Consider the following 24,848-nt stretch of genomic DNA (forward strand, 5'->3'; position numbering starts at 1 on the left):
CAGAAGCTCAAACATTTAGTTTAATGTTGTTTGTTTAATTAGTAATGTAAGTTAATTATGCAGTTTAATGAGGTAATAAGAGAGAGTTATTCCAAATGCTTCATTTTACATGTTAAAGATTGTAATTAACTCAAACATGACATCAGACAAACTTTAGTTTTTGACCACGTTTTACCCTAAACATGTAAAATGGACATTGATTTTTAATGATTTTTGATTTGAAATAATTACGTTAACAGTTACATGTATACTAGATACAAAGTAAATCAATTAATAAAAAATTCAATAATAAAAATAAAAATAAAGAAAATATTTATGACATTTAAAAAAATAAATACATTTAATTAATACATAAATTAAATAAATAAATGTAATAAATAAATAAATAACAAAAAATATTTATGACATTTCAAACAAAAATAACTATAAAATAAATAAAATATTTATGACATTTAAAATAAATAAATAAGTAAATACATGTAATTATTACATAAAATAAATAAATAAATTTAATAAATAAATAAATAGTAAAATATTTAAAATAAATGAATAAATAAATACATTTAATTAATACATAAATTAAATAAATACATTTAACAAATAAATAAATAACAATAAAATATTTATGACATTTCAAATAAATAAATAAATAAATACATTTAACAAATAAATAATAACAATAAAAATATTTATGACATTTCAAATAAATAAATAAATAAATAAATAAATAAATACATTTAATACATAAAATAAATCAATTAATAATAATAATAATAATAATAATAATAATAATAATAATAATATTAATAATAATAATAATAATAATAACTTTCTCATGTAATGTTTGTTTACTAAATCAGAGGTGATGTTTGAAAATAAGCTGTAATATGAAATCATGAGTGAAGTGTTGAACCACATGCGCGCACAGACACACACATTCACACACATTATAGCTGACCTGTAGGGGATGCTAGAGTCATAATTACACTTCACCATCCATTGCTGTTAATATTTTACTCCATCCTTTTATATTTTACTGCTGGACATAAATCAGTGTTTGCTTTGGGCTAGAAACTGTGGTTTTACTACTGTTGACAGCAGTGTTCTGATGTTCCATCAGCACTCAATAAGCAGCAATAAGACTCCTCTTGTTTTGTGTAAGAAAGTAAAATGTGTTTATTTAAGTCACAAAGGGCTTTTTAGTGAAACAAACATAGCTTAAAAAAGTAAAAACACCATAAAAGTGTATCACCAGCCCACCATGCTGATTAAAAGCTTATCTTTAAATGTTTAAATGTATTGTTTGCAGTCCAAATATCTGCAAATACTTAAATCAAGAAGCATTTACTAGACAAACAAGAGCAAGTGTGGTCTTGTTTTCAGAAATAATGAAGTGAGTTTTACTTTACAACAAGCTAAATAATCTGCTAATGGGGAAAGCCAAATAATCCTAAATCAAAATGACAAACATGTATATTTTGCTGACCCCACTTAATTATTTCTGAAAACAAGACAACATTTTGTGCTTGTATGGTAAATGCTTCTTGATTTTTGACTTCCTTTGCGATATTTGGACTGGAACGAGACAATAAAAAACCCTCGAGGAAAAGCAATTTTTTTTTTTTTGCAATGACAAAAAGTCAAGAAAACAAATAAGTTTATGTGGCTTTATTATTATTTTTTGTAATATTTTTAAAGGGTTTCACCTTTATTATGACACAGGACAGTGAAGATTTCAGACAGGAAAGATTTGGGAGCAGAGAGAGGGGAAAGGATTGGCAAAGGATCTTGAATCAAACTTTGGTCGTCGTGAGCACTTCTGTGTTATAAACAGTTGAAGTCAGAATTATTAAAATAATTCAAGTCAGAATTATTCAATTAAATAATTCAAGTCAGAATTATTAGCCCCCCTGAATTATTAGCCCTGTTATTATTTCTGTTTAGCGGAGAGCAGATTTCTTCAGCACATTTCTAATCATAATAGTTTTAATAATTCATCTCTAATAACTGATTTATTTTCTCTTTGCTATGATGACAGTAAATAATATTAAACTATATATTCTTCAAGACACTTCTATACAGCTTAAAGTGACATTTAAAGGCTTCACTGGGTTAATTAGGCAGGTTCGGATAGTTAGGCAAGTTATTGTATAACGGATATTTGCAATCCGGGCTCATTGTGGAAACGTAGCCCAGCGGACGTTTCTGCGGACCGCGATTTACGTCCCGGGAGGTACGTATTCAAGTGGTTTTTGTTTTCGGGGATCCGCGAGAGGCCGCTGTGCGCACTTTTTCGCGTCTCGGGAGTGCGCGCCGTTCGCGCCCGCGCCGTTCTCGCGCGAAAAGCCGCTGGATCGGCCGACTCGGCCGCCCTCCTCTTCCTCCTCTTCTTCCTCCTCCTTCCCTAAACCCGAGCGACGGTTCGCAAAAGCCGACCAGAAAAAAAAAAAGCTAAAAAAGCTAAAGCCCTCATCTTCGATTTCGACCGCGTTTTCGGATCCCGCCACATTTTCGCCCTTATTTTCCGGATTCCGTTTTTCGTCTTACCTGATTTCCGGAACCGCTGTTCCCAGGACTCGATCCCAGTCGTCATCCCCGCTGACGCAACGCTGTGAGCTAAGCGGACAAACTGGTTGCATCGGGAAAGCCCTCCATTCGGAGGCGAGCCATCGGTGGGCGAGCGCGAAGAGGAGGGGCGGAGCGGCGCCACACCGCCCCGCAGCGTTCGCTCGAAAAAATTTAAACGCGGCCTTACGTACCTCCGACCACTTAAATTGCGGTCTCCAGAAACGTCCGTGGGGCTAGAATGAGCTTGGGTTGGATATTTGTTCTGTAGACTATAGAAAAAAAATATATTGGTTAAAGGGGCTAATAATATTGACGTTAAAATGGTGTTAAAAAAATTAAAAGCTGCTTTTATTCTAGCCGAAATAAAACAAATAAGACTTTCTCCAGAAGAAAAAATATTATCAGACATACTGTGAACATTTCCTTGCTCTGTTAAGCATCATTTTGGAAATATTTAAAAAAGAAAAAATTATTCAAAGGGGGCGAATAATTCTGACTTCAACTGTAGGTCAACTGTGGCACCGACTTATGTTGCTTTAACTCACTTTAATACGTTAATTAATTTTGCGACTACATTTTTAAAATAATTTTAAGTCTGTTTGATTGATGTCTATGTTTTTTTTTATTTAACAGTGTTGTTGTGGTAAGACCTAGGACTCTGACAGTATGATAACCTCGGATAATAAAAATATCAAGATATTGTGATTACTGCTCTAAAATATGTTCATTTTAAATGTCCCATTGGACACAATATATTTTAATTTAAGAAACGTTGCTGATACTTTGGAGCTGTAAACATGTCAGGCTGAATAATTCAAGTAAATCATTGATGTCTGCTGTCTTCATTAGTTTCAGAAACACAGATTTCTGTACATCTTGAAAAGGCATCTCAGGATATCTGTCTTGTCTGTGGATATAAAGTAAAGTTACAGCACTGTTCAGCTCTACAACATGATTAAATGTTTTCACCTGTTTCCAAAAATAATCAGTAGATTTTGATGTGGAGGCTCATTTTCCTCTGGAGATATTAAAAACTAACTTAAATAGTTGTAAAAGAAACACCTCACATGTACCATAGGAGTGGTAGAACAGAACATTTTTGACTTTTCCAAACCGCGGTAAACCTTGAGACCTGTTTTTATCCTATGTCTGCTTGCAGTAATAGTGTGTTGGCATGCATTGATCTGTGCTTGTTGTGTTTTTGTTCAGGCGTTCCTGCAGGAGCTCAGTCGAGGACAGGAGAGCGTTTCTGCTTTTAATGAACTGTCCAATCAGCTGCTGCAGGACTACGCCAATGACGACACGCGCAAGGTCAAAGAGGTCATGGACACACACAACAACTCCTGGAACAGCATCAACAACAGGTACATGCACGCACACGCTCATATACACACAATGCATACTCATTTCCATAAAGTCAGTGTTGACGAAAACATTTATAGCCCCCCTGTGCAATATTTTAAATATTTTTACAGATTAAGGAAACTTTCACCTGTATATTTTTTCTATAATATTTTTTTTCTTCTGGAGAAAGTCTTATTTGGTTTATTTTGGCTAGAAATAAATATATTTATTTTGGCAGTTTTTAATAGTTTTTAAAGCCATTTCGTGGTCAATATTATCAGCCCCCTTAAACAATATTAGTTTTGGATTGTCGTCCCACCGTTAAATAATTCTAATAATTCTGCATATTATTATTTTAATATAGAGTTGAAGTCAGAATTATTCGCCCCCCTTTTGAATTTTTTCTTTTTTAAATAATTCCCAAATGATGTTTAACAGAGCAAGGACATTTTCACAGTATGTCTGATAATATTTTTTCTTCTGGGGAAAGTCTTATTTGTTTTATTTCAGCTACAATAAAAGCAGTTTTTAATTTTTTTAACATCATTTTAAGGTCAATATTATTCGCCCCTTTAAGCTATATTTGTCCTGATAGTCTACAGAACAAACCATCTTTATACAATAACTTGCCTAGTTACCCTAATTACCCTAGTGAAGCCTTTAAATTTCACTTTAAGCTGTATAGAAATGTCTTGAAGAATATCTAGTGTAATGTTATTTGCTGTCATCATGACAAAGAGAAAATAAATCAGTTATTAGAAATGAGACATTAAACTAGTATGTTTAGAAATGTACTGACATTATCTGCTCTCTGTTAAACAGAAATCGGGGAAAAAATAAGCAGGGGGCGAATAATTCTGTCTTCAACTGTATATATATATATATTGCTTGCATGGGTCAATAAGTACAGTGAAATCAGGTCAATTGGGACACTTTTCTTTGGTCATCTCAATGGCAAAAAGTGTCCCAATTGACCTGATTTTCACTGTACCAAATTACCTGAACTCACCCTACACGTTGTTTAATTATTGAATGAATGATTTTGTTAGGTTAAAGGCCCAGTAATGAAGTATTGCCAAGTATAGTTACCCACGGGGTGCAAATTATATGGGGGTTTGGGGTGAATTAACCCCCTATTTAGTTTTTCTCTTTAGTTTTCTCTGATCTGTATATTAAATAATAATATTAATAATAATAATAAAATAATAGATAATATAAATGTACATTTGACCACCCCAATAGACTGATTTCTCATGGCTGCCATTTTAAAAGTGAAAGCGAGGCTGCAGTGGGAAGAAACCCAGAAAAAAAAAATACTAATACTTCCCTTCTTAGACTTTAGAGACCTGAAACTTGCCTATAGCACTTATTCATTGTTGCTCTTAGTTGTGAAAATTGCTTCCTTGTCCTCATTTGTAAGTCGCTTTGGATAAAAGCGTCTGCTAAATGACTAAATGTAAATGTAAAATGTGTCGCCTGGAGTCACACAGGAACAGCGTCCGTGATGGCGTATTGTTGTGTACTGATTGTTTATCTTAACAGCAAAAAGAAAGTGACACACATTTATTATTTCATCACTTTCCGAGTGACCCGAAGGTCTGTTCTAAATGTATAGTGAAAATAAAAATGGATATCAGAGATCATTTTCCGCTAAGTTAAGGGGAATGGCACTAGTTAGCTAACATTTTCTTTCTCAAACACACGTTTCAGATGCCATTAATCAAACTTAAGTTAATGAACTGATTCTTTCACTGTATTAAACTTGTCACCATACTGAGTTTCGGTATTAGAATAAAAAAAACTTCAATTTCCCGCTAACTTTTAAGCGCTGTTGGGCACGTTCTTAAACAGCACTGATTTGCCATTGTGTTTCACCAGTGCTCAACAGAAGTGACTGTGATTGTTTGGCGGTGAAGGTTAGCTCAGACAAAAGCCCTGCCCATTAATCCACGCCTATTGTGTGTAATTTGACGTGGAAATGAAGCAAATTTGACGCGCAAATGTAGCAAGTAATCTCAAAATGTTCACGCGTCTATGTTCACACTTACGCAGTGTTCACACTAGACGCAGAACGCATGAATATCTCCCGCTATTTGCACGTTCTGTGTCTGGTGTGAACACAGCATAAGTGTTCACGGGACACTTTTCTAGTAAAATAGTTGTTTTCATCTGCATATAACCTCAGTGTACAGTCAAATTAGATGCATAGTCTGTGTAGTTTGACCAACAGCAACCATTGACAAAGCTAATCAAAGGTTACTGTAGGTCAGAATACACTAAATATGCCTAAAAATACTGAAAATAGTTTGTGTTGATCAGGGCATCAGATCGTCAGGCTGCTCTGGATTTAGACCTGAAGTCTGTGCAAACGTCGCTCCGGGAGCTTGAGTTATTCCTGAAGTGGCTCCACGAGTCGGAGACTACAGTCAATGTGTTATCAGACGCCGCCCAGAGGGAGGGGCTTTCTCAAGACTCCGCCCACAACAAACAACTGAAGTCTCAGCTCGAGGTAAGAACTGCAGTTACATTTCTACAAGTGCGCTTGTAATACAGTCTGTCTTGACTTGAGCCAACTCTGAAGCTTATTCCTGCCAGAACACTTCAGCTGACCATTTTATCATGTTACATTTTTTACAAGTACGCTTATAATCCAGTCTGTCCATTTGGGACTATTTCTGTTACGCTACGGTGCTTTTCCGGGGCCGGGTCGAGGGGGTAGCAGTCTTAGGAGAGAATAGGAGGCTTCCCTCTCCCCAGACACTTCCTCCAGCTCCTCCAGGGAGATCCCGAGGTGTTCCCAGGCCAGCCGAGAGAGGGCGTACTCACACTATGCCATCCGTACCGTGCCCAGGCCCGTTTCCCGGATCGTTTGAGAAGTGTGAGTGCGCTGAATTGGGCTCAAGCATGGTTCACTTGGCCGGCCCTGGCCCGGTTGGAAGAGGTGTGCCTGAGCGCGGTTCACTTGGGCTTTGGCGCGGTACGCTTGTGTGTGAGTGCAAAACGCGCCAAAGCCCGAAACTGAAAGCGAGACGTGACTCTTAAGGGGCTGTTTCATTTGGATTTATTAATGATTCTTACTGTTCAGTGAACGCAAACTGCCGTAGTTTATTAAAGACGAAACCCCTCACTGCACGACAGCTGCACCTTCAGCAGACCTCCTCATTCCTGCAGCACGAGAGCTTTATGATTGTTTATGAGCGCCAAAAGTGGCGGATCTGTTCAGCGAAATATCTGACTGTGTGTTCCCGCATCCCTAAGGACTGTTTGGCAAAATATCTGACGGCATGTCAAACCATTGAAACGATATAACTAGAGAAATCTCCACTGTGCTGCTGAGTGAGAGAGCGCTTCTCACTGAACAGCGCAGCAGCGATGACGTAAGCGTGCCAAAGCCCGTTTGTGGTGTGAGCGCGGGCCGTCGGGGGAGACTGGAGGGGGGACAAGCGTGCTTTGGCCCGGTTCGAGGCAACTGTACCTAGTTTGAGTACGGCCATAGTCCCTCCAGCGTGTCCTGGGTCTTCCTTTGTCTCCTCCCGGTGGGACATGCCTGGAACACCTCCCTAGGTAGGCGTCCAGGAGGCATCCGAAACAGATACCGAAGCCACCTCAGCTGACTTCTCTCAATGTGGAGGAGCACACTCTACTCTGAGCTCCCCCCGGGTGACAGAGCTCCTCACCCTACCTAAAAGGGTGCACCCTACCACCCTGCAAACTCATTTCGGCTGCTAGTATCCGAGATCCTATCCTTTCAGTCCTGACCCGAAGCTCATGATCACAGGTGAAAGTAGGAACGTAGATTGACCAGTAAATCGAGAGCTTTGCCTTTCGGCTCTGCTGCTTCTTTACCACAATGGTCCGGTACATCGACCGCATTACTGCTGCCGCTGCCCCGATCCACCAGCCAATCTCACGTTTCACCCTTCCTTCACTCCTGAACAAAACCCAGAGATACTTGAACTCTCCTCCACCTGGGGTAAGGACCAATAATGCATTTTTTAAAGCAATAATCCCAAATTATGTGTGTAATCGTTTCTATTTTATAACTTTAGACTTTGCAGCTGATTCTGCCCACCCACTCTAATGAGACAAAACTGTCTTGTGACTATTTTGGGTTTGATCCATCAGTTAGACGTGGGCAGACATTTCCAAATCCACCGCATCCTTGTCATAAACACCCTGTAATCAGATGTTAGCTCGCGAGTCGTGCTTTTGAATGTGTGTGTATGTGGACTGTGAGCGATCCATTGTCTCAGTCCGAGAGAAATCTGGGACATTAAAGCGTTTGCGAGCGCTGTTCAATTATCCCTGCGTCAGCCCTCATTAGTCGGCACGTCAGCCACACTGCAGCATAGGTGTAATCAAGCTATAGATGACTTCAGGAGCTCGTCCTCTTTTATTCTGTCTCCTCCGACGTCTTCACTTCTCTGCGTGTTTGTCCTGAGAGATTTATACACACACAGTTTGATCTCTTTATCTGCTGTCGACCGGAATCAGGAGTATCAGCCTCACGCTCTGTCTGCTAACAATCGTGCACACGAAATCTACAAATGCCTTCAGCTTGTGTGTTAAACAGATGATCTATTATTAACAAGACACATGCCAGTCATTTTAGTTTGATAATCTGTTAATGACAAACATTTCAGGGGGAACTGGAATTGGTTGTTGAAATAATCGAGGAAATTAATGTCATTACTTTTTGCCAGAGTGCTGACACACTAATTCTATTTTCGATTACTATTTAGGAGGGATAGTGTGCGAATTAGGACGCAGCATGTGGATTTCATTGAGTGTTCTTTTGGTTTTGTGTTTCTTGGCAACAAATGACATGTTTGCGCCCTTGAAGGGCACTTTGTAGGGTCAGTCTGAAGTGAGCAACTGGATTGTTTCATCAAGGGCACTCCCCGAAGGACGCGTTAGTCAAGTGTGCAGGCGATTGTCACTTCAGCATCCAGTCTAGAGTCTTCAATGTTCATTTTCAAAAATGACTTTATTTGATCAGAGCAGTTCTCATCTTCTCTCTGTCTCTCTCTATATATATATATCTTGTCGTGGATCCCAGTTTTAAGAGCAACAAATAATACCCTGACTTCTAGTTGATCATTTGTAAAAGTGGCAGAAGGTAGATTTTTCAGATGAATCGTCTGTCAAACTCATCACAAATACTGCAGAAGACCTACTGGAACCAGCATGGACCAAGATTCTCATAGAAATCAGTCAAGTTTGGTGAAGGAAACATCATGGTTTAGGGTTTGGGATCTGCAACATCAACAGCTTGAGATATCAAGACATCTGTGCTGCCCATTACATTACAAACCACAAGAGAGGGACAATTCTCCAGCAGGATAGCGCTCCTTCTCATGGATGGGGAGCAACAGTGTACAGCCACTTGCAGATCTCTCCAGAGATGTTCAATAGGATTTAGGTCTGGGCTCTGGCTGGGCCACTCAAGAACATTCACTGAGTTGCTGTGAAGTCCCTCCATTGATGTTTTGGCGGTGTGCTTTGGGTCATTGTCCTGCTGGAAGATGAAGTGTCGCCCCAGTCTGAGGTCAAGAGCACTCTGTAGCAGGTCTTCATTCAGGATGTCTCTGTACATTGCTGCATTCATCTTTCCCTCTATCCTGACTAGTCTTCCAGTTCCTGCTGCTGAAACACATCCCCACAGCATGATGCCAACACCACCATGCTTCACTGTAGGGATGCTGTTAGCCTGCTGATGAGCGCTGCCTGCTGTTCTCCAAACGTAACGCCTGGCGTTCACTCCAAAGAGTTCAGTTTGAGTCTCATCAGAGCAGAGAGTTCAGTTTCTGATGGTCTGAGAGTTCTTCAGATGCCTTTTGGCAAATTCCAGGCGATGAGTGGCTTCCGTCTGGCCACTACAGGCCTGATTGGTGGGTTGCTGCACAGATGGTTGTCCTTCTGTAAGGTTCTCCTCTCTCCACAGAAGAACGCTGGAGCTCAGACAGAGTGACCATCGGGTTATTGATCACCTTTCTCCCCGGATCACTCAGCTTAGATGGCCGGCCAGCTCTAGGAAGAGTCCTGGTGGTCAAACATCTTCCATTTCCGGATGATGGAGGCCGCTGTGCTCATTGGAACTTTCAGAGCAGCAGAAGTTTTTCTGTCACCTTCCCCAGCCTTGTGTCTTAAAGCAATCCTGTCTCGGAGATCTACAGACAATTCCGTTGTCTTCATGCTTGGTTTGTGCTTTGACATGCACTGTCAACCCTGGGAGCTCATATAGACAGGTGTATGCCTTTTCAAATTATGTCCACTCACCTGAGCTCACCTTAGAGCTTCACGCCAAAGGCTGTGAATACTGATGTACATCTGATTTTACAGCCTTTAAATAAATGTGCAACAATTTAAAAAACTCTTTCTTCACATTGTCATTATGGGGGATTATGTGTAGAATGTTGAGGAAATCAATCAATTTAATCCTTTTTAGAATAATGCTGAAACATAAACAAATGTGGGAAAAGTGAAGCGCCATCAATACTTTCCGGCTGCACTGTAACTGAGGTTAATAAAAACGTCTGTATTTTATAGATGTCAAAACAAGATAAGTTTTTGCCTCTGGCAATTACCACAACCTTAACACCTTAGTCATTTTTGAAGGTGCCTTTTCTCCTCTGCATGCATAACAGCGAGATTCATTTACTTGACAAAATTGATTCACTTTGTATTATATTTATGAATAATAAGCATTTGCTTCTTTTATGATTCCACTGTTAGCATGCTTCAATCACAGCTTCACTTTATTGCACTAAACAAAACGCCTGCTGTTCACTACGTTCACAAGTCAAGGCTGCGGCTTTGATTCCCACACGTTGTGATTTTAAAAACATAAAGCTTATTTCTGCGTGCCTTTAATTTCAAGATAAAAGCATTAACAGTTGACAGTTTCTTTCTTTATTTTTTGCATAATCCGCACTTTGTAGTCGCCGCTTATGTGTAGCATTTGGCCCATATTCATGTTTCTCAAGGACACGTTCAGATCATTCATGTCCTTGTAAGAAAGCGTATTTGTAAGTGGCCTATTTTATAACCAGATGACATGTTATGGAAGTGTTCCTTCTTTGCGGATGTCTCTGTGATTGTTTGACGCCAATGGCAGTGACATTAGACATTATTAGACCCACACAGAATCTCTCCAAGCAGAAATACACACATTTTTTAACCTTCTCTGCTGAAAAATCCAGCTTAATCCAGCCTAGGCTGGTTTTAGCTGGTCGACCAACCTGGTTTTAGAGGGGTTTTGGCCGTTTCCAGCCATTTCCAGCCTGGTCTTAGCTGGTCAGGCTGGAAAATGACCAGCCAAATCCAGCTACAACCAGCTTGACCAGCCTGTTTTAAGCTGCATATAGCTGGTTTTGGCTGGACTACCAGCTTGGCTTGGCTGGTCAAGCTGGTTTTAGCTGGTCATCTCCCAGCCTGACCAGCTAAGACCAGCCTGGAAATGGCCAAAACCCCTCTAAAACCAGGATGGTCGACTAACTAATACCAGCCAACTAGCCTAGGCTGGATTAAGCTGGATTTTTCAGCAGGGTATCATTCATTCTATTTATTTGCGTATGTAAATGTGTGTAAATATATATTCATGTCAGTACAGTGTATTATATAATAAATGTTTATAGGATTTATGTACAGTGCAAAGTCTTTTAGTAGGTATACAGTTAAAGCCAGAATTATTCACCCTCCTGTGATTTATTTATTTATTTATGTATTTATTTTCTTTGTCAAATATTTCCCAAATGATGTTGAACAGATTCAGGATTTTTTTCACAGTATTTACTAAAATATTTTTTTTTCTTTTGCAGAAAGTCTTGTTTGTTTATTTGGGCTAGAATAAAAGCAGTTTTACATTTTTAAAGCCATTTTAAAGTGAATATTATTAGCCATCTTAAGCAGTATTAATTTTGGATTGTCTCCAGAACAAACCACTGCTATACAATGACTAATTACCCTAACTTTACTCTAATTGACCTAGTTAGCCTTTAAATGTCACTTTAAGCTGAATACTAGTGTCTTGAAGAATATCTAGTCGACCTCCAAAGACTACGTCGAATAGTTCGGACTGCTGAGCGAATCACTGGTACAACCCTCCCTACTCTCCAAGAACTGTGCTTATCCAAAGCAAGCAAAAGGGCAGCCAAAATCACTCTGGACCCCTTACACCCAGCACACTGCCTCTTTGAACTTTTACCTTCTGGTCAACGCTACAGAACACTGCGCACCAGAACAGCCTGGCACACAATAAATACTTATTTACCCTGCACTTGGGTCCTCGCTCCTTTTTTCCTAACACAAACCGTGTCAAGTGGTGCTTGTGCGAAGTGCAACAAAGTACATGAAATGTCAACGTAGGAGTCATGGTCATTTGCTGAATTCATGTTTACTTAAAATAAATTAAAAAAGCAGCTCATACTGTAGGAATGGAAATGCATTTTGTGTCAATGGCACCTAAAAGTGTAGGACATGCAATCTTGTTTTACTTTTTTCCTTTTTTTTTTCTCCATGAATGATGACATTTTGTGAAACCTTGTCGAGGAGTGAGAATAGCGGCTTATTTGACCAACAGTAAATTCTGCCCACTGGTTTTTCAAAGCCACGGTTGCTCTGAAAATATGACTGTTACCCACATAGTGCCCTAAGCATTCTCTTACTATTTTATTTGCACCGTGGGTTCATGGTTGACATTTCGTTGTTTACTGTTGTTTCCAGCGATTTGCTTCCCATCCGTCTTTGTCACTGTACACGTCTAAATCAGGCTGAAATCACCGTGGTTGCTCAGTGTGATGAGACAGACAGACTTATCAAACTCAGATCAGGAGACCGAGAGAGATTTGAGACTCGGGATTGTTTGTAACCTTGTGAATGTGAAGTGCCGTGTTGTGATGTATTCCTGAATGAAACAGCAGGGTTTTGATCCTTCAGGAATTGATTATATGCTGAAAAGCGGTTGTTTTGTAGCAGAATCGAGGCAGGTGGTTGGTAGAATAGGCTTGGGAATGGAAATCTGTGAAGTCAGAATGAAATTAGAAGTAATTCGGTTTACGTCCTTAAAGAGAGAGTGTAGCATAAAACAGCAGTGTCATCGCCTGTATGACTGTATTACTCTAGTTCTGCAATGGTGATGAAAAGAAAACATTTGGAAACCTTGCTGGTTGCTTATTTCTATGTTTAGGGAGTACAGACTGATGCATTTACCCTTTAAACACAATAAAAAATATTGTAATAATGACGACACTGTTGTTTGGTTGACGGACAACAATTTAAGATTTTTTTTTATTGAAAATTCTGCCTCCAGTTTAAAAAAAACAACACATATATACATTTTTTACTGCTGGATTTAATAAAATAATGTTAAATAAGGGAAGTTTTAGCTGATTCCGAGAGGAGCATATCATATTGATCCAAGCCTACGATAAATAGACAGATTTCACTCTACTTCCTTTTCTACATTTTGGAAGAAAGAATCCCCCCTTCCACCCCATCTCCTCCTTTTAGTTTCCTACTTTACTAGGGGGAGCTCTCAAGACCTACCTGATCTCAGACCCCCTTACATGCTAAACGACCAGGTGGGAGTCCAGGGCTCAATTATCTCCCAGCTCTGGGTTCTCTCCTGGGACAGCATGCCAAACCTGCTAGTAACTTCAAGCAATATCTAAGTTTGAACTCTTGAAAGAAAATTAATTGAGCGAACAAATAAACTAAATTAAATTAAATAGATTTTGTTGTTAGAAAGAAAAATACCATGGTAGTGTTTTAGATTATATAACTTATAATAGCTTATCATTCATTCATTAATTTTTTAGTAGTCTCCCTCTCCCCAGACACTTCCTCCAGCTCTGTTCCCAGGCCAGCTGAGAGACATGGTCCCTCCAGCGTGTCCTGGGTCTTCCCCGAGGCCTCCTCCCGGTGGCAAATGTTTGGAGCACCTTCCTAGGTAGGCGTCCAAGAGGCATCCGAAACATGCCTGAGGAACCTCAGCTGACTTCTCTCGATGTGGAGGAGCAGCGGCTCTACTCCGAGCTCTTTCTGGGTGACAGAGCTCCTCACTAGAGATCTGCGTGGGATCAAATTTTGAATCCCGCTCCCGAACCCGACTGCTCCCGCTTATATTCAGCATTTGTTGTACCGCTGCCCGCCCCGCCGAAAACCATCCAGCTATACAGAGTCCAGACAGCCTTTAACAAACTGTCTGTATAAACACACACACACATAAGCACCAAGCAAGTGACACACACACAGACGGCATCACGCTCTCTCTCGTTCACACACATACATATGCGTGCTCACTCGCTCGGGAGTCCAAAATGACACCAGTTACCGACCGCTCCCACGCTTTATTCGGAATGCAAACCTCTACTCCTCATCCTACCTATATGGCTGCGCCCTGCCATCCTGCAAAGGAAACTAATTCTGGCCGCTTGTATCCGAGATCTTGTCCTTTCAGTCCGGACCCAAAGCTCATGAGCATAGATTAGAGTAGGAATGTAGATTGACCGGTAAATCGAGAGCTTTGCCTTTTGGCTCAGCTCCTTCTTTACCACAACGGACCGGTACATAGACCGCATTACTGCTGCCGCTGCACCAATCTCCATCCTTCCCTCACTAGTGAACAAAACCCCAAGATAATTGAAATCCTCCACCTGGGGTAAGGAGTTTCCTCCAACCTGGAGATGGTAAACCACCTTTATCTGGTGGAGCCCCATGGCCTCGGACTTTGAGGTGCTGATTCTCACACTCAACAGCAAACCGCCCCAGCATAAAAGGCGCACAAAACAAAGGACAAATAGCACAAAACAAACAATACAAGAAAAACATTTACACAATCTGTAATCATGTACATACAAATAATAACAAAACAATGTTAATAAATAACAGACGTAAAATACTCAAAAAACCAACACATGCAAGATTTGGAGGAAACATCAACCATCAAATTTGACTTGGTCAAACTCAAAACATCGAAAACGGAGTGGAAAAACAAGAGCAACATTGTCCAGGAATCATAAGTGCCCTACTTTCAACTCTTCAAAAGATAAGCAAGCACGAGCACATTTTTGACGCAAGGAACAGGCTCATTCATACAGGTCTGGAGCAACATTTCAGACTAAACCTATCAAGAATCTCCACTGTCAGTCTGAACTATTCCTTTAAGACAGTAAATGGGGTCACGCTATTGATTTCCTGTTAGCTTTAGTGAGCGTACGTCATCACAGGTCATCAGAAGGATCAAATCAGCATCAGAGCATCAGAGTGTGTGTGTGTTCCAGTCATTCACCGTTCCCATCGTCTCTCTTTCGTTTTTTTTCCCTCCAAAGCGTCTCACTGCTCTATTTCTCCGTCTCTCCAGAGATGTGCTCTCTTTCAGCAAAGTGTGTCACCCTCACTCATTCCCTTTATGAATTTTCACACAGACACACACTCATTCTTACGGTGCTAAAAGATGAGCTCCGTCTCCTGAACGCTCTCCAGAGTTTCTCTCTGTCCGCTATATCAACCCTCCTCCTCTCTCTCTCTCTCTCTCTCTTTCTCTCAAAGCATCATCCTCTCCCTCGTTCATTCTCCTTTTTCCTCGTCCTGTATTAAATCTCAGTGTGACTCTTGTTTATCGCTGGAGAGGAGCGCAGATATTGCTGACGCTCTTTAGTGTGTGTGTTTTTGTGACATGGCTCGTCACATTTGGCTGGTGGTGGGGAGTATGTGAGCGTGCGTGAACGAATGTGTGTGTGTGTGTGCGGTGAGGATGCGTGCTCTCAGACGCTGGCAGTCGTGTGCAGGCAGAGTTAGGATGATGGCTGTAGTTCGGACGTCTCTGCAGAAAGTGGTGGTCTTTTTACACCGGCTCCAGAGAATGGCGATTTCCTCACCGCGGTACCAGAAACTGTGCAAGGTTAGTAATCTCTGATGCACTTGCTGTCTTTTGCCGGACTGTAGCCGGACTTTGCATTAGAGATCTGTTTTATTGGGAGGTCTTATGAAGTTGAACAGTCGCATGGAGTTTTAGTGCCGTATATGTTCTTTCATAAAATGTGAGTGTTTGGTTTTAGTTATTTATTAAAGCTCAAGTTTGTCATTTGTGCAGATGTGGTCTGTTCTTTATACCGAATGGCAATACTGGGAACTCATACAAGCCATGTGCTTTATTTTGATCAGCTTTGCTGTCAATTCTGCCACATGTTCAGACATACAGAAGATTGAAAGTATGTTACTGTTAATCCTTCATTGCATACATATAACAACAACACTAGAATAGGAATAGTTTGGTTTTATCAGGAGTTATTTTGAAGAGTGTTTGGTTTTGGTGTATTTATTAATGCTGAAGTTTGTCATTTGCAGACATGTGGTCTGTTCTTTATACCAAATGGTGATACTAGGAACCATGTGAGACTGGAACAGGTATTTTAAAGTCAAAGCCAGCATTATTGTCCAAAAATAAGCATATATTGATTTTTTTTTATCATGACTTCCTCTGAAGTGGTAGTTGAAGAGTTGCATGGAGTTTCAGTTGAACTGTGTTGTGGTAACACTTTGTTTACTGTCACAGTATTAACAGCTATTAACCAACTCTACTGGTGTAATAGTTACTACGGTGGAAGTTGGGTTTAGGTTGAGGGTTGGATCATATTTTGATAATATTTTATAATTATTAATGAACAGTTAATGTATATTAAGCTGGTGATAAGCTAATAGTTGATAGCATGAATTGTAACCTAAAGGGTTACGTAAGTTTGATGTTTGCTTTTTACATTTTTATTGTGTTTGGTTTTAGTGCATTTATTAAGGCTCAAGTTTATATTTTATTTGCCATTTGTGCAGATGTGGTCTGTTCTTTATACCAAATGGCAATACTGGGAACTCATACAAACCATGTGCTTTATTTTGATCTGCTTTGTTGTCAATTCTGCCTCATGTTTAGACATACAGAAGATTGAAAGTATGTTACTGCCAGACCCTCGTTGAAAACATATAACAAAAACACTACAAGAGGAACGGTTTGGTTTTATCAGGAGTTCCTTTGAAGAGTGTTTGGTTTTGGTGCATTTTTTAATGCTAAAGTTTGTCATTTACGGAGATGTGGTCTGTTCTTTATATCAATTGGTGAAACTAGGAGCCATGTGAGACTGGAACTGGTATTTTAAAGTCAAAGCCAGCATTATTGTTCAAAAATAAACGGTCCCACTTTATATTAAGTGTCCTTAACTACTATGTACTTGCATCAAAAAATAAATACAATGCACTTACTGTGTTTATAATGTATTTATGAACACTTGTGGTGCTTTTGAGTTGGGATAGAGGTTGGGTTATGGACAGGTTTGGTGGTATGGGTAGGTTTAAGGGTGGGTTAAGGTGTAAGGGATGGTCAACAGTGTATTTACAAATGTAACTACAAAAGTTAATTACAGATGTAATTACATACATGTATTTAATCAAGCATAAGTACACAATAAATACATGTATTTACACAATAAGTACATTGTAACAAACTATTAATTCCTATGTAAGTACATATTAGTTAAGGCCACTTAATATAAAGTGGGACCAAATAAACATATATTGATTTGGTTTTATCATGACTTCCTCTGAAGTTGTAGTTGAAGAGTTGCATGGAGTTTCAGTTGAACTGTGTTGTGGAAACACTTTGTTTTATGTCATGGTATTAACAAACTATTAACTAACACCACTGGTGTAATAGTTACTATGGTAGAAGTTGGGTTTAGGTTTTGGGCAGGATCATATTTTGATCATATTTTATAATTATTAATGAACAGTTAATGTATATTAAGCAGATGATAAGCCAAAAGTAGATAGCATAAATTGTAACCTAAAGTGTTAGCTATGTTTGATGGTTTTTTGTATTTTTTTTAATTGTGTTTGGTTTTAGTGCATTTATTAAAGCTCAAGTTTATATTTTGTTTGTCGTTTGCAAGAGATGTGGTCTGTTTTTTGTAATGAATGGCAAAACTGGCTACTCATTCAAGCCATGTGCTTAATTTTGATCAGTTTTATTGTCAATTCTGCCACATGTACAGACATACAGAGAATTAAAAGTATGCTACTGTCAGACTCTGGGTGCATACAAATAGCAAAAACACTACAAGAGGAATGTAAATTGACAATAAATACTGTTTATTTCAGTAAAAATTAAGGGAAAAGAAACAAAAATGCCAAAACATACAAAAATACTATTCAAATCACATAAGAGAATGTACTATTTTTTTATTTATTTATTTATTTATTTAGTTATTTATTTAGTTATTTATTTATTTATTTATTTATTTATTTATTTATTATTATTATTATTATTATTATTATTATTATTATTATTATTATTATTATTATTATCATTATTGTTATTATTATTTTGTCATTTAATTTTCTGTCAAATTGAATATTCCTGTTGGTAGTAATGTGTATGAGTGATGCTGCGTTTAGCTGTTGTTCTTGTAAGCTGTCACCAGTCATCCTCTCTCTCTCTCTCTCTCTCTCTCACTCTCTGTGTGTGTGTGTGTGTGTGTGTGTGTGTGTGTGTGTGTGTGTGTGTGTGTGTGTGTGTGTGTGTGTATGATGGAGATTAGAGAAAGCAACAGCTGTTCTGATATTCAGTGTTTAGCCGAAATCCTCACAGGATTTACACACACAGTACACAGCCTTGCTGAAAGACGGAGAGCATTTTAAACAATACCGTGTTCATCTTGCTTGTGTGTGTCTGTGTGTGTTTGTGTTTTTATTAAAGAGACCGCTGCACGTGGCAGGGTTGTGTGTGTTAGTAAGAGAGAGGTCCTTTTTTTAGTCTTAGACAGCAGAGCTTGCATGCATTAAATGGCTCATATTCAACACTTTCTGTAATGCACTTTAGAATCTTTGTCTATTTTATTGAATGCTTTTTTTGCTGTTATACACTAAAATGCTTTTTCATCCTATTTTTTAAAGCAGCAGCTAAATGTATGCATCTTTAAATTATGTTTTGTTTGTAAATGAGGTTTGAGGTTTAATTAGTACTTTATTTCGTCCCTAATACTCAATATTATGCTAGTTTTGTTCTAAATGTTTCAACCAAAAAAGCAACACTTTCTTGATGGCTTGGTTTTTATTTCTGCGCTGGTGATTTGTTTATTTATTCTTTGTCTATACCAAATGTAAATGGATAGTTCACACACCCTTAAGTGGTTTTAAATCCTTCTATTTCTTTTTTAACTAATGAAGGAAAAGAGGAATGTTTAAAGTTGATCAGTTTTGACATTGATTGTAAAGAAGACATATCATGCAAGTCAATGGCTACCAGTTTCTTAAAATTCATTTTGTGTTCAGCTGAGGAAAGGAGCTCGATGATGCTAGAACAGGTGGGTGGAGAATTTCCAATTGTTGGGGGAACTTTCACTTTAAATCTCATAGGTTAATAATCCCACTCAACTACACTCTAAAAAAGATTGTTTAGACCAAACAAAAACAATAAGTGCAACAATTTGCATCAATATATTCAAGCTACGACAACATCTAATAAAAATGAAGTTCAACAAACTTTATTATGTTAGCCAAATGACATTTCCTCTTCAATCAGAATTTTCTTACATAGCATAAACTCCATTTTTAAGTCAAATACTCCAAAAATTAAGTTGTTTCAACTAGTTTTTTAATTAAAATGTAAAACAAATCCTTAATTACATGCGAGCTTCCCGGTTTACTCAAATTAAGTAGCTGAAAAGGTTTAATTTTTTGTTTGTTTTCAAATTTACTGTTCATTTAGTTGCTTGTCAGAAATAAATTCAACAACAACATTTATTTGTTTTCCAGTAATTTTTTTGGTTTGTTTTTGTTTTAAACCACAGGGCCATTCATTCCATTGTGGCGGCCCCAGATTAACAAAGGGACTAGGTCGGTAAAAAAAAATAAAAAATTAAACCACAGATTTCTATTGTTTTACAAAACAAAAACATGTACGGTGACATATAAAAATAACAAAACACATCAGTGTATGAGCTTAAAAATATAAAACAACTCCATTATATATTTACCTTTAAATTAGTCACATTTCTAGTTGATGTAATTATCATTATTTTCCTGTTTTGAAAACATAATAAACTTATTCTGGAAACTTAAAAGTTTTAATCTAAACAGCAATTTAGAGTTTTTAAGTTACAACAATGTATTAAACTATGTTGTAATAACAAACTTCTTGAGTTGTTTTTTTAGAGTGTATGGTTACCGGTTGAAGCATGAATCAAGTTCAAATCAATGATGCTTGCTTACAGGACAGCCACTGGCACTGCACCTTTTACTCCCCTCTGCTGAAGGTCTACTAGCCCTCAAGGAGCCTGTTGTTGGGGTGTTGGATTCGCCTTGTGGTGCCATCGCAGAGAGGCCATAAGTCACTTTCCAAAACCTTTTCACTCAATGTTCCACACTGGTGAAAGGATCTTCCCATTCCCACTCAGGTTGCAGATTCACTGGTATCCTTGAATTGACAACTAGAAACCCATCTCTTCTGAGAACACCTGAACCCCGGTGAATAAAACCAAAAACTCCCATTGAAGCTCTTTCTCTCACTCTTACTCTCTCTAAAAAATAACAAACAAGCTACTTTAAATAAATAGCACTTCTCATATGCATTGCCTCTTCTTGTTGAATCGCTGAATGCCTCTTCAACTGTAAGTCGCTATGAACAAAAGCGTCTGCTATATGACTAAATGTAAACAAAGCTGTGTGTTGGATATGTGGAGATTGCTGTTCTGATTCATTCATTTATTCATTTTCTTTTCGGCTTAGTCCCTTTATAAATCTGAGGTCGCCACAGCGGAATGAACCGCCAACTTTTACAGCATATGTTTATTTAGTGGATGCCCTTCTAGCTGCAACCCATCACTGGGAAACATCCATACACACTCAGTCACACACATACACTATGCACAATTTAGTTCATTAATTCCCCTATAGCGCATGTGGTTGGGAGCACCCAGAGGAAACCCACGCCAACACGGGGAGAACATGCAAACTCTTGCTTGAACTAGCGACCTTCTTGCTGTAAGGTGAACGTGTTACCCACTACGCCACCGTGCAGCCTGCTGTTCTGATATTGCACAGAAATATACTTTTTTTGGTTGACAGAGTTGAATGATTTATTCGCTGAGTTTTCACATGTTGTGTGGTTTGGATAGACGGTATATTTCAGTTAATGATCCGGGTATACAGGTTTGATATGTAAATGCTAAAATATGCCAAGCTCTGCATCCAGCTTACTATAACTCAAAAGAACATACAAATCCTGTTTTCATGATATACCTCCTTGAAGTCAGCCAGACTCAGCAGCCAGTTTTGAGTGAGGGAGAGGATTAGAAAGAGAGAGAAACTTTGCATTATACATGCGTAAAAGTAGTCATTTAGCACAGTGGTCCTCAACCACCGGACTTCCGACCGGTACCAATTCAAGGATCTATTGGTATCAGGCTACACAAAAAAAACAAGTAATTATTTTTGTTTTATTTATTTTCCAGTACTGTTATAGTCTGAATGATCTGAAAATCTTTTATTTTAAATCTCGGTCACTTGAGCACCCAAATTTAACCCTCAAGCTAGCAAAATGAGTAACACAGATGTCTTTGGAAAGTTTCTTTGCAAAGGGCAAAAGGCCCAGGACCCATGAACTGCCAAGGAATGGATCTTAAACCCATTTGTCAACAAATCAGGTGAGTCAATCATGTCTGTGCAAGAAAGTCACCTGCTGGAGATTGCAAATGATGGCAGCATTTTAGGGGCCGCTTGCATATCACGACTTTTGTAGTTCACGTATGTTTGTTAGTTCTAATGGAGGTGTGCAGCTTGTGCGCGCAAGCAGCATGGCGTGCTCCTGCCTTCCAGATGCACCCAGTCGAATGAATCCTGCGAATGCACCACCAGTCATGTGACTAAAACTGACCGATCAGCTTCATATTTTGTTTGGATTATACACGTCAATAGACTAATTATCTCAGACAAACACAGAACACCCAAACACTGCAGTGCTTTTTAATCTTCTCCATAAATAAAACATTGTATCAGAGCTGCAGGAGTGTTTTGTAAGCTAGTCATCCTCTGAGAAAACGGTTGATGGTCCCCTAGCAACTTACAAACCACCGGTCCACGGTAAAATTTTCAACTGTTGACCAGTCGGCAGTGTTAAAAAGGTTGGGGATCACTGATTTAGCAGACGTTTTCATCTTAAATGATATTGGACACAGGATACTCTCACTAAAGAATCTTGAGGTTATGTTTTTGATAAAGAGACAATAGCTGTTTCCATACAAAGATGTTACTTAAATATATGCCTAAAACTATATACAGTTGAAGTCAGAATTATTCGCCCCCCCCCCTGTTTATTTTTGTCCTTAATTTCTGTTTAATAGAGAGAAGATTTTTTTTTCAACACATTTCTAATCATAAGTTTTATTAACTCATCTCTAGTAACTGATTTAGTTTATCTTTGTCATGATGACAGTAAATAATATTAGACTAGATATTCTTCAAGACACTTCTATACAGCTTAAAGTGACATTTAAAGGCTTCACTAGGGTAATTAGGGTAACTAGGCAGGTTAGGGTAATTAGGCAAGTTATTGTATAATGATGGTTTGTTCTGTAGACTATCAGAAAAAAAAAATTAGCTCAAAGGGGGGCTAATAATTCTGACTTCAACTGTTTGTCACGTAAAAGATTGGTGGCAACTATTCAGAGAAATGAAGTTTGCTGCACTAAGAGACGCAGCGTGAGTCTTTTACTTAAAAAATGAGTATAAAAAATGAGTTTCACCCTGAAAAACGAAATGCAACAAATGCAGTGTGGTGCCTTTTGGAGGCATGAGACGCTCTTTGTAAATGCATAATAAATAAAATAAACAAATAATAAAAAGTTTATCTGACTGAGTTGGGTGCATATGTGCTTTATGTGAATTTTTTCAAAATGCATGTGCATCCTGACGTATGCATCAAACATTTTTTTCATGCAAATAGCGCAACATTCGCATAAAAATAGGTGGGTGGATACCTAGCTTATAACCGTAATAATAAGAGTTGAAAATCACAATTTATGTTTTGTCATATTTTGCCATCAGTGCAGTTGGTGAGCAAATGTTAACGATGCCCTGTTGATGCAATTGTCTTTATATAATGTCACTTTTCTGCAGTTCAATTGCGTGTTATTTTAAAGCCATTTTGTTCAATTCAATGGCCTTTTGTGATAATATCTTCATGGTTCTACACAGAGGAATCGTGTTATTGTTTTCCTGTTATGCAATCACATTATTTTAATGCCCTTAAGTTCATTTTTAATGGTTCAGTCCAATGGCCATTTTGATTAGTTCTTCATTCCGGGATTCTACCCGTCATTTAACTACTGCGTGAATGAATCTAAAACCTTACTGTACTCTGAAGGGTTTACCACACACTAAAATGGCTCACAGCGTGCGATTGGTAAGGCATGTCAAATTCATCCTGAGGTTTTGTCAAAAATGAATAGAAAAGTGCAACCATGGTCTGGCTCCCAATGGAACACAGTAAGCGGTTAGATAAATGTTGCATCTACAAGGACTCTGCAGCTTTTCTTCTATGAGAATGAAGATCTTTCATTCAGCGACCTTAAACTTTTGTCAGTCACTGTGGATCTTGTTTTCTTTGGATTCTCAGCATGTGTTTTAGCTCATGATGCAAGACACGGCTGTTGTTTTTAGGAAAGATGTTGTGAAAACTAAGATCATTGCAGCTTTTTGCCTGTAGCTTTAAAACTTGTGAAGTCTTCATAAGCTAATGTGCCACCCGTTCAGCTTTAGCAGTGTTGCCTGCTGCTGTATTATGCTGCGTATGAGTTTTCTTGATCCTTAGTAATGAAGTAGAAAATGCTGAAAGTTACTTACCGGTTGATCAGTGCCATATGTGAAGTCCATCAGACGAAACCAAAACTTCTCAGGCACCATCACTCGATTAAGCAGCCCTTGGGCCAGATGGGGAGCAGTGCGGTGATCGCTTAAGCGTCCCTGGGCGGCACTGCTGGCTCTGCACCCATGGGAAAACATCAGTCATTCTGCGCTCCATTACTCTCTCCTGGGAGGAATTCATCTTTCGGAGATCACTCGTGCCTCCACAGACCTGCTCTCCTGCACCAGCTCCATATGCCTGTGTGTGTGTGTGAGATGAATTAGTCCAGCTCGGAATCAGCCTGGAGTTTGTGTGTGCCTGGAAATACCACATCTGCCTCTAGAAATTGCATTTGGGATTGATGTTTTTCTTCCACTTTCCTTCAATCTGCCATTGAGTGGTATACACTAGAGAAAGCTCCCCTCTTTGAGCAACAGTGTGAAATAGAAACCAAAGCTTCTGGAATGAATATGTGCACAGGCAGACCTTTGAAATATGGTCATTTTGAAGAGCGATGAGATTTATTGCATTGGGCCTCACTAATAATTCTGATTAGTCAGTCAGCGTTCAGTGTTGTGTATATTGTGGACTTGCTCTGTCTCGTTTTTAATAAACCGCTGCTGCCATCTTTGTAATCATGCATTCTGTTAAAGGACTTCGGGTGCACTCACACTACACTATCTAAACAGTGCCCAGGTCCATTATTTGAATTGATTGTGAAGTGTGAGTGCTCCTTATCGGGCTCAGGTGCAATTCAGTTGGCCGGTTGGAAGAGGTGTGCCAGAGCGGGGTATGGTTGGGCTTTGGTGCGGTACGCTCGTAGTGTAAGTGCAAAGCGCGTCTAATGCCTAGTTCAGACAGCGTTATTTTAGCCCCGATTTTGACTTACCGACAGGTTTTGAGAAATTACAGACAAATGCCTGAAATCACAGGCAAATCGCTGCTCGTGCACGTGAGTGGCAATCACACAGCATGAACTAAGACGCGACAGGGTTCAACGCTAAGGACATTTTCTACTGGCCCGACTGGACCAGCGGTTCAGATT

General features: G+C 38.9%; 1 protein-coding gene across 20 annotated transcripts in view; it reads left to right on the forward strand.

Moving 5' to 3' along the window:
- utrn (utrophin) overlaps positions 1-24,848 on the forward strand; it is a 311,025-nt gene that overhangs the window by 126,315 nt on the left and 159,862 nt on the right. For 18 of the 20 annotated variants that reach the window (XM_073939615.1, XM_073939623.1, XM_073939621.1 and 15 more), the window contains 2 exons: positions 3,778-3,932; positions 6,232-6,421. In XM_073939615.1, coding sequence (XP_073795716.1) covers positions 3,778-3,932; positions 6,232-6,421 — 345 coding nt within the window. Of the gene's footprint in view, positions 1-3,777; positions 3,933-6,231; positions 6,422-15,482; positions 15,815-24,848 lie in introns of those variants that run through there. The other 2 variants (XM_073939634.1, XM_073939636.1) reach the window with 1 other exon arrangement.

Source organism: Danio rerio, chromosome 23 (genome assembly GCF_049306965.1).
Source record: "Danio rerio strain Tuebingen ecotype United States chromosome 23, GRCz12tu, whole genome shotgun sequence".
Classification (NCBI taxonomy): Eukaryota; Metazoa; Chordata; class Actinopteri; order Cypriniformes; family Danionidae; genus Danio; species Danio rerio.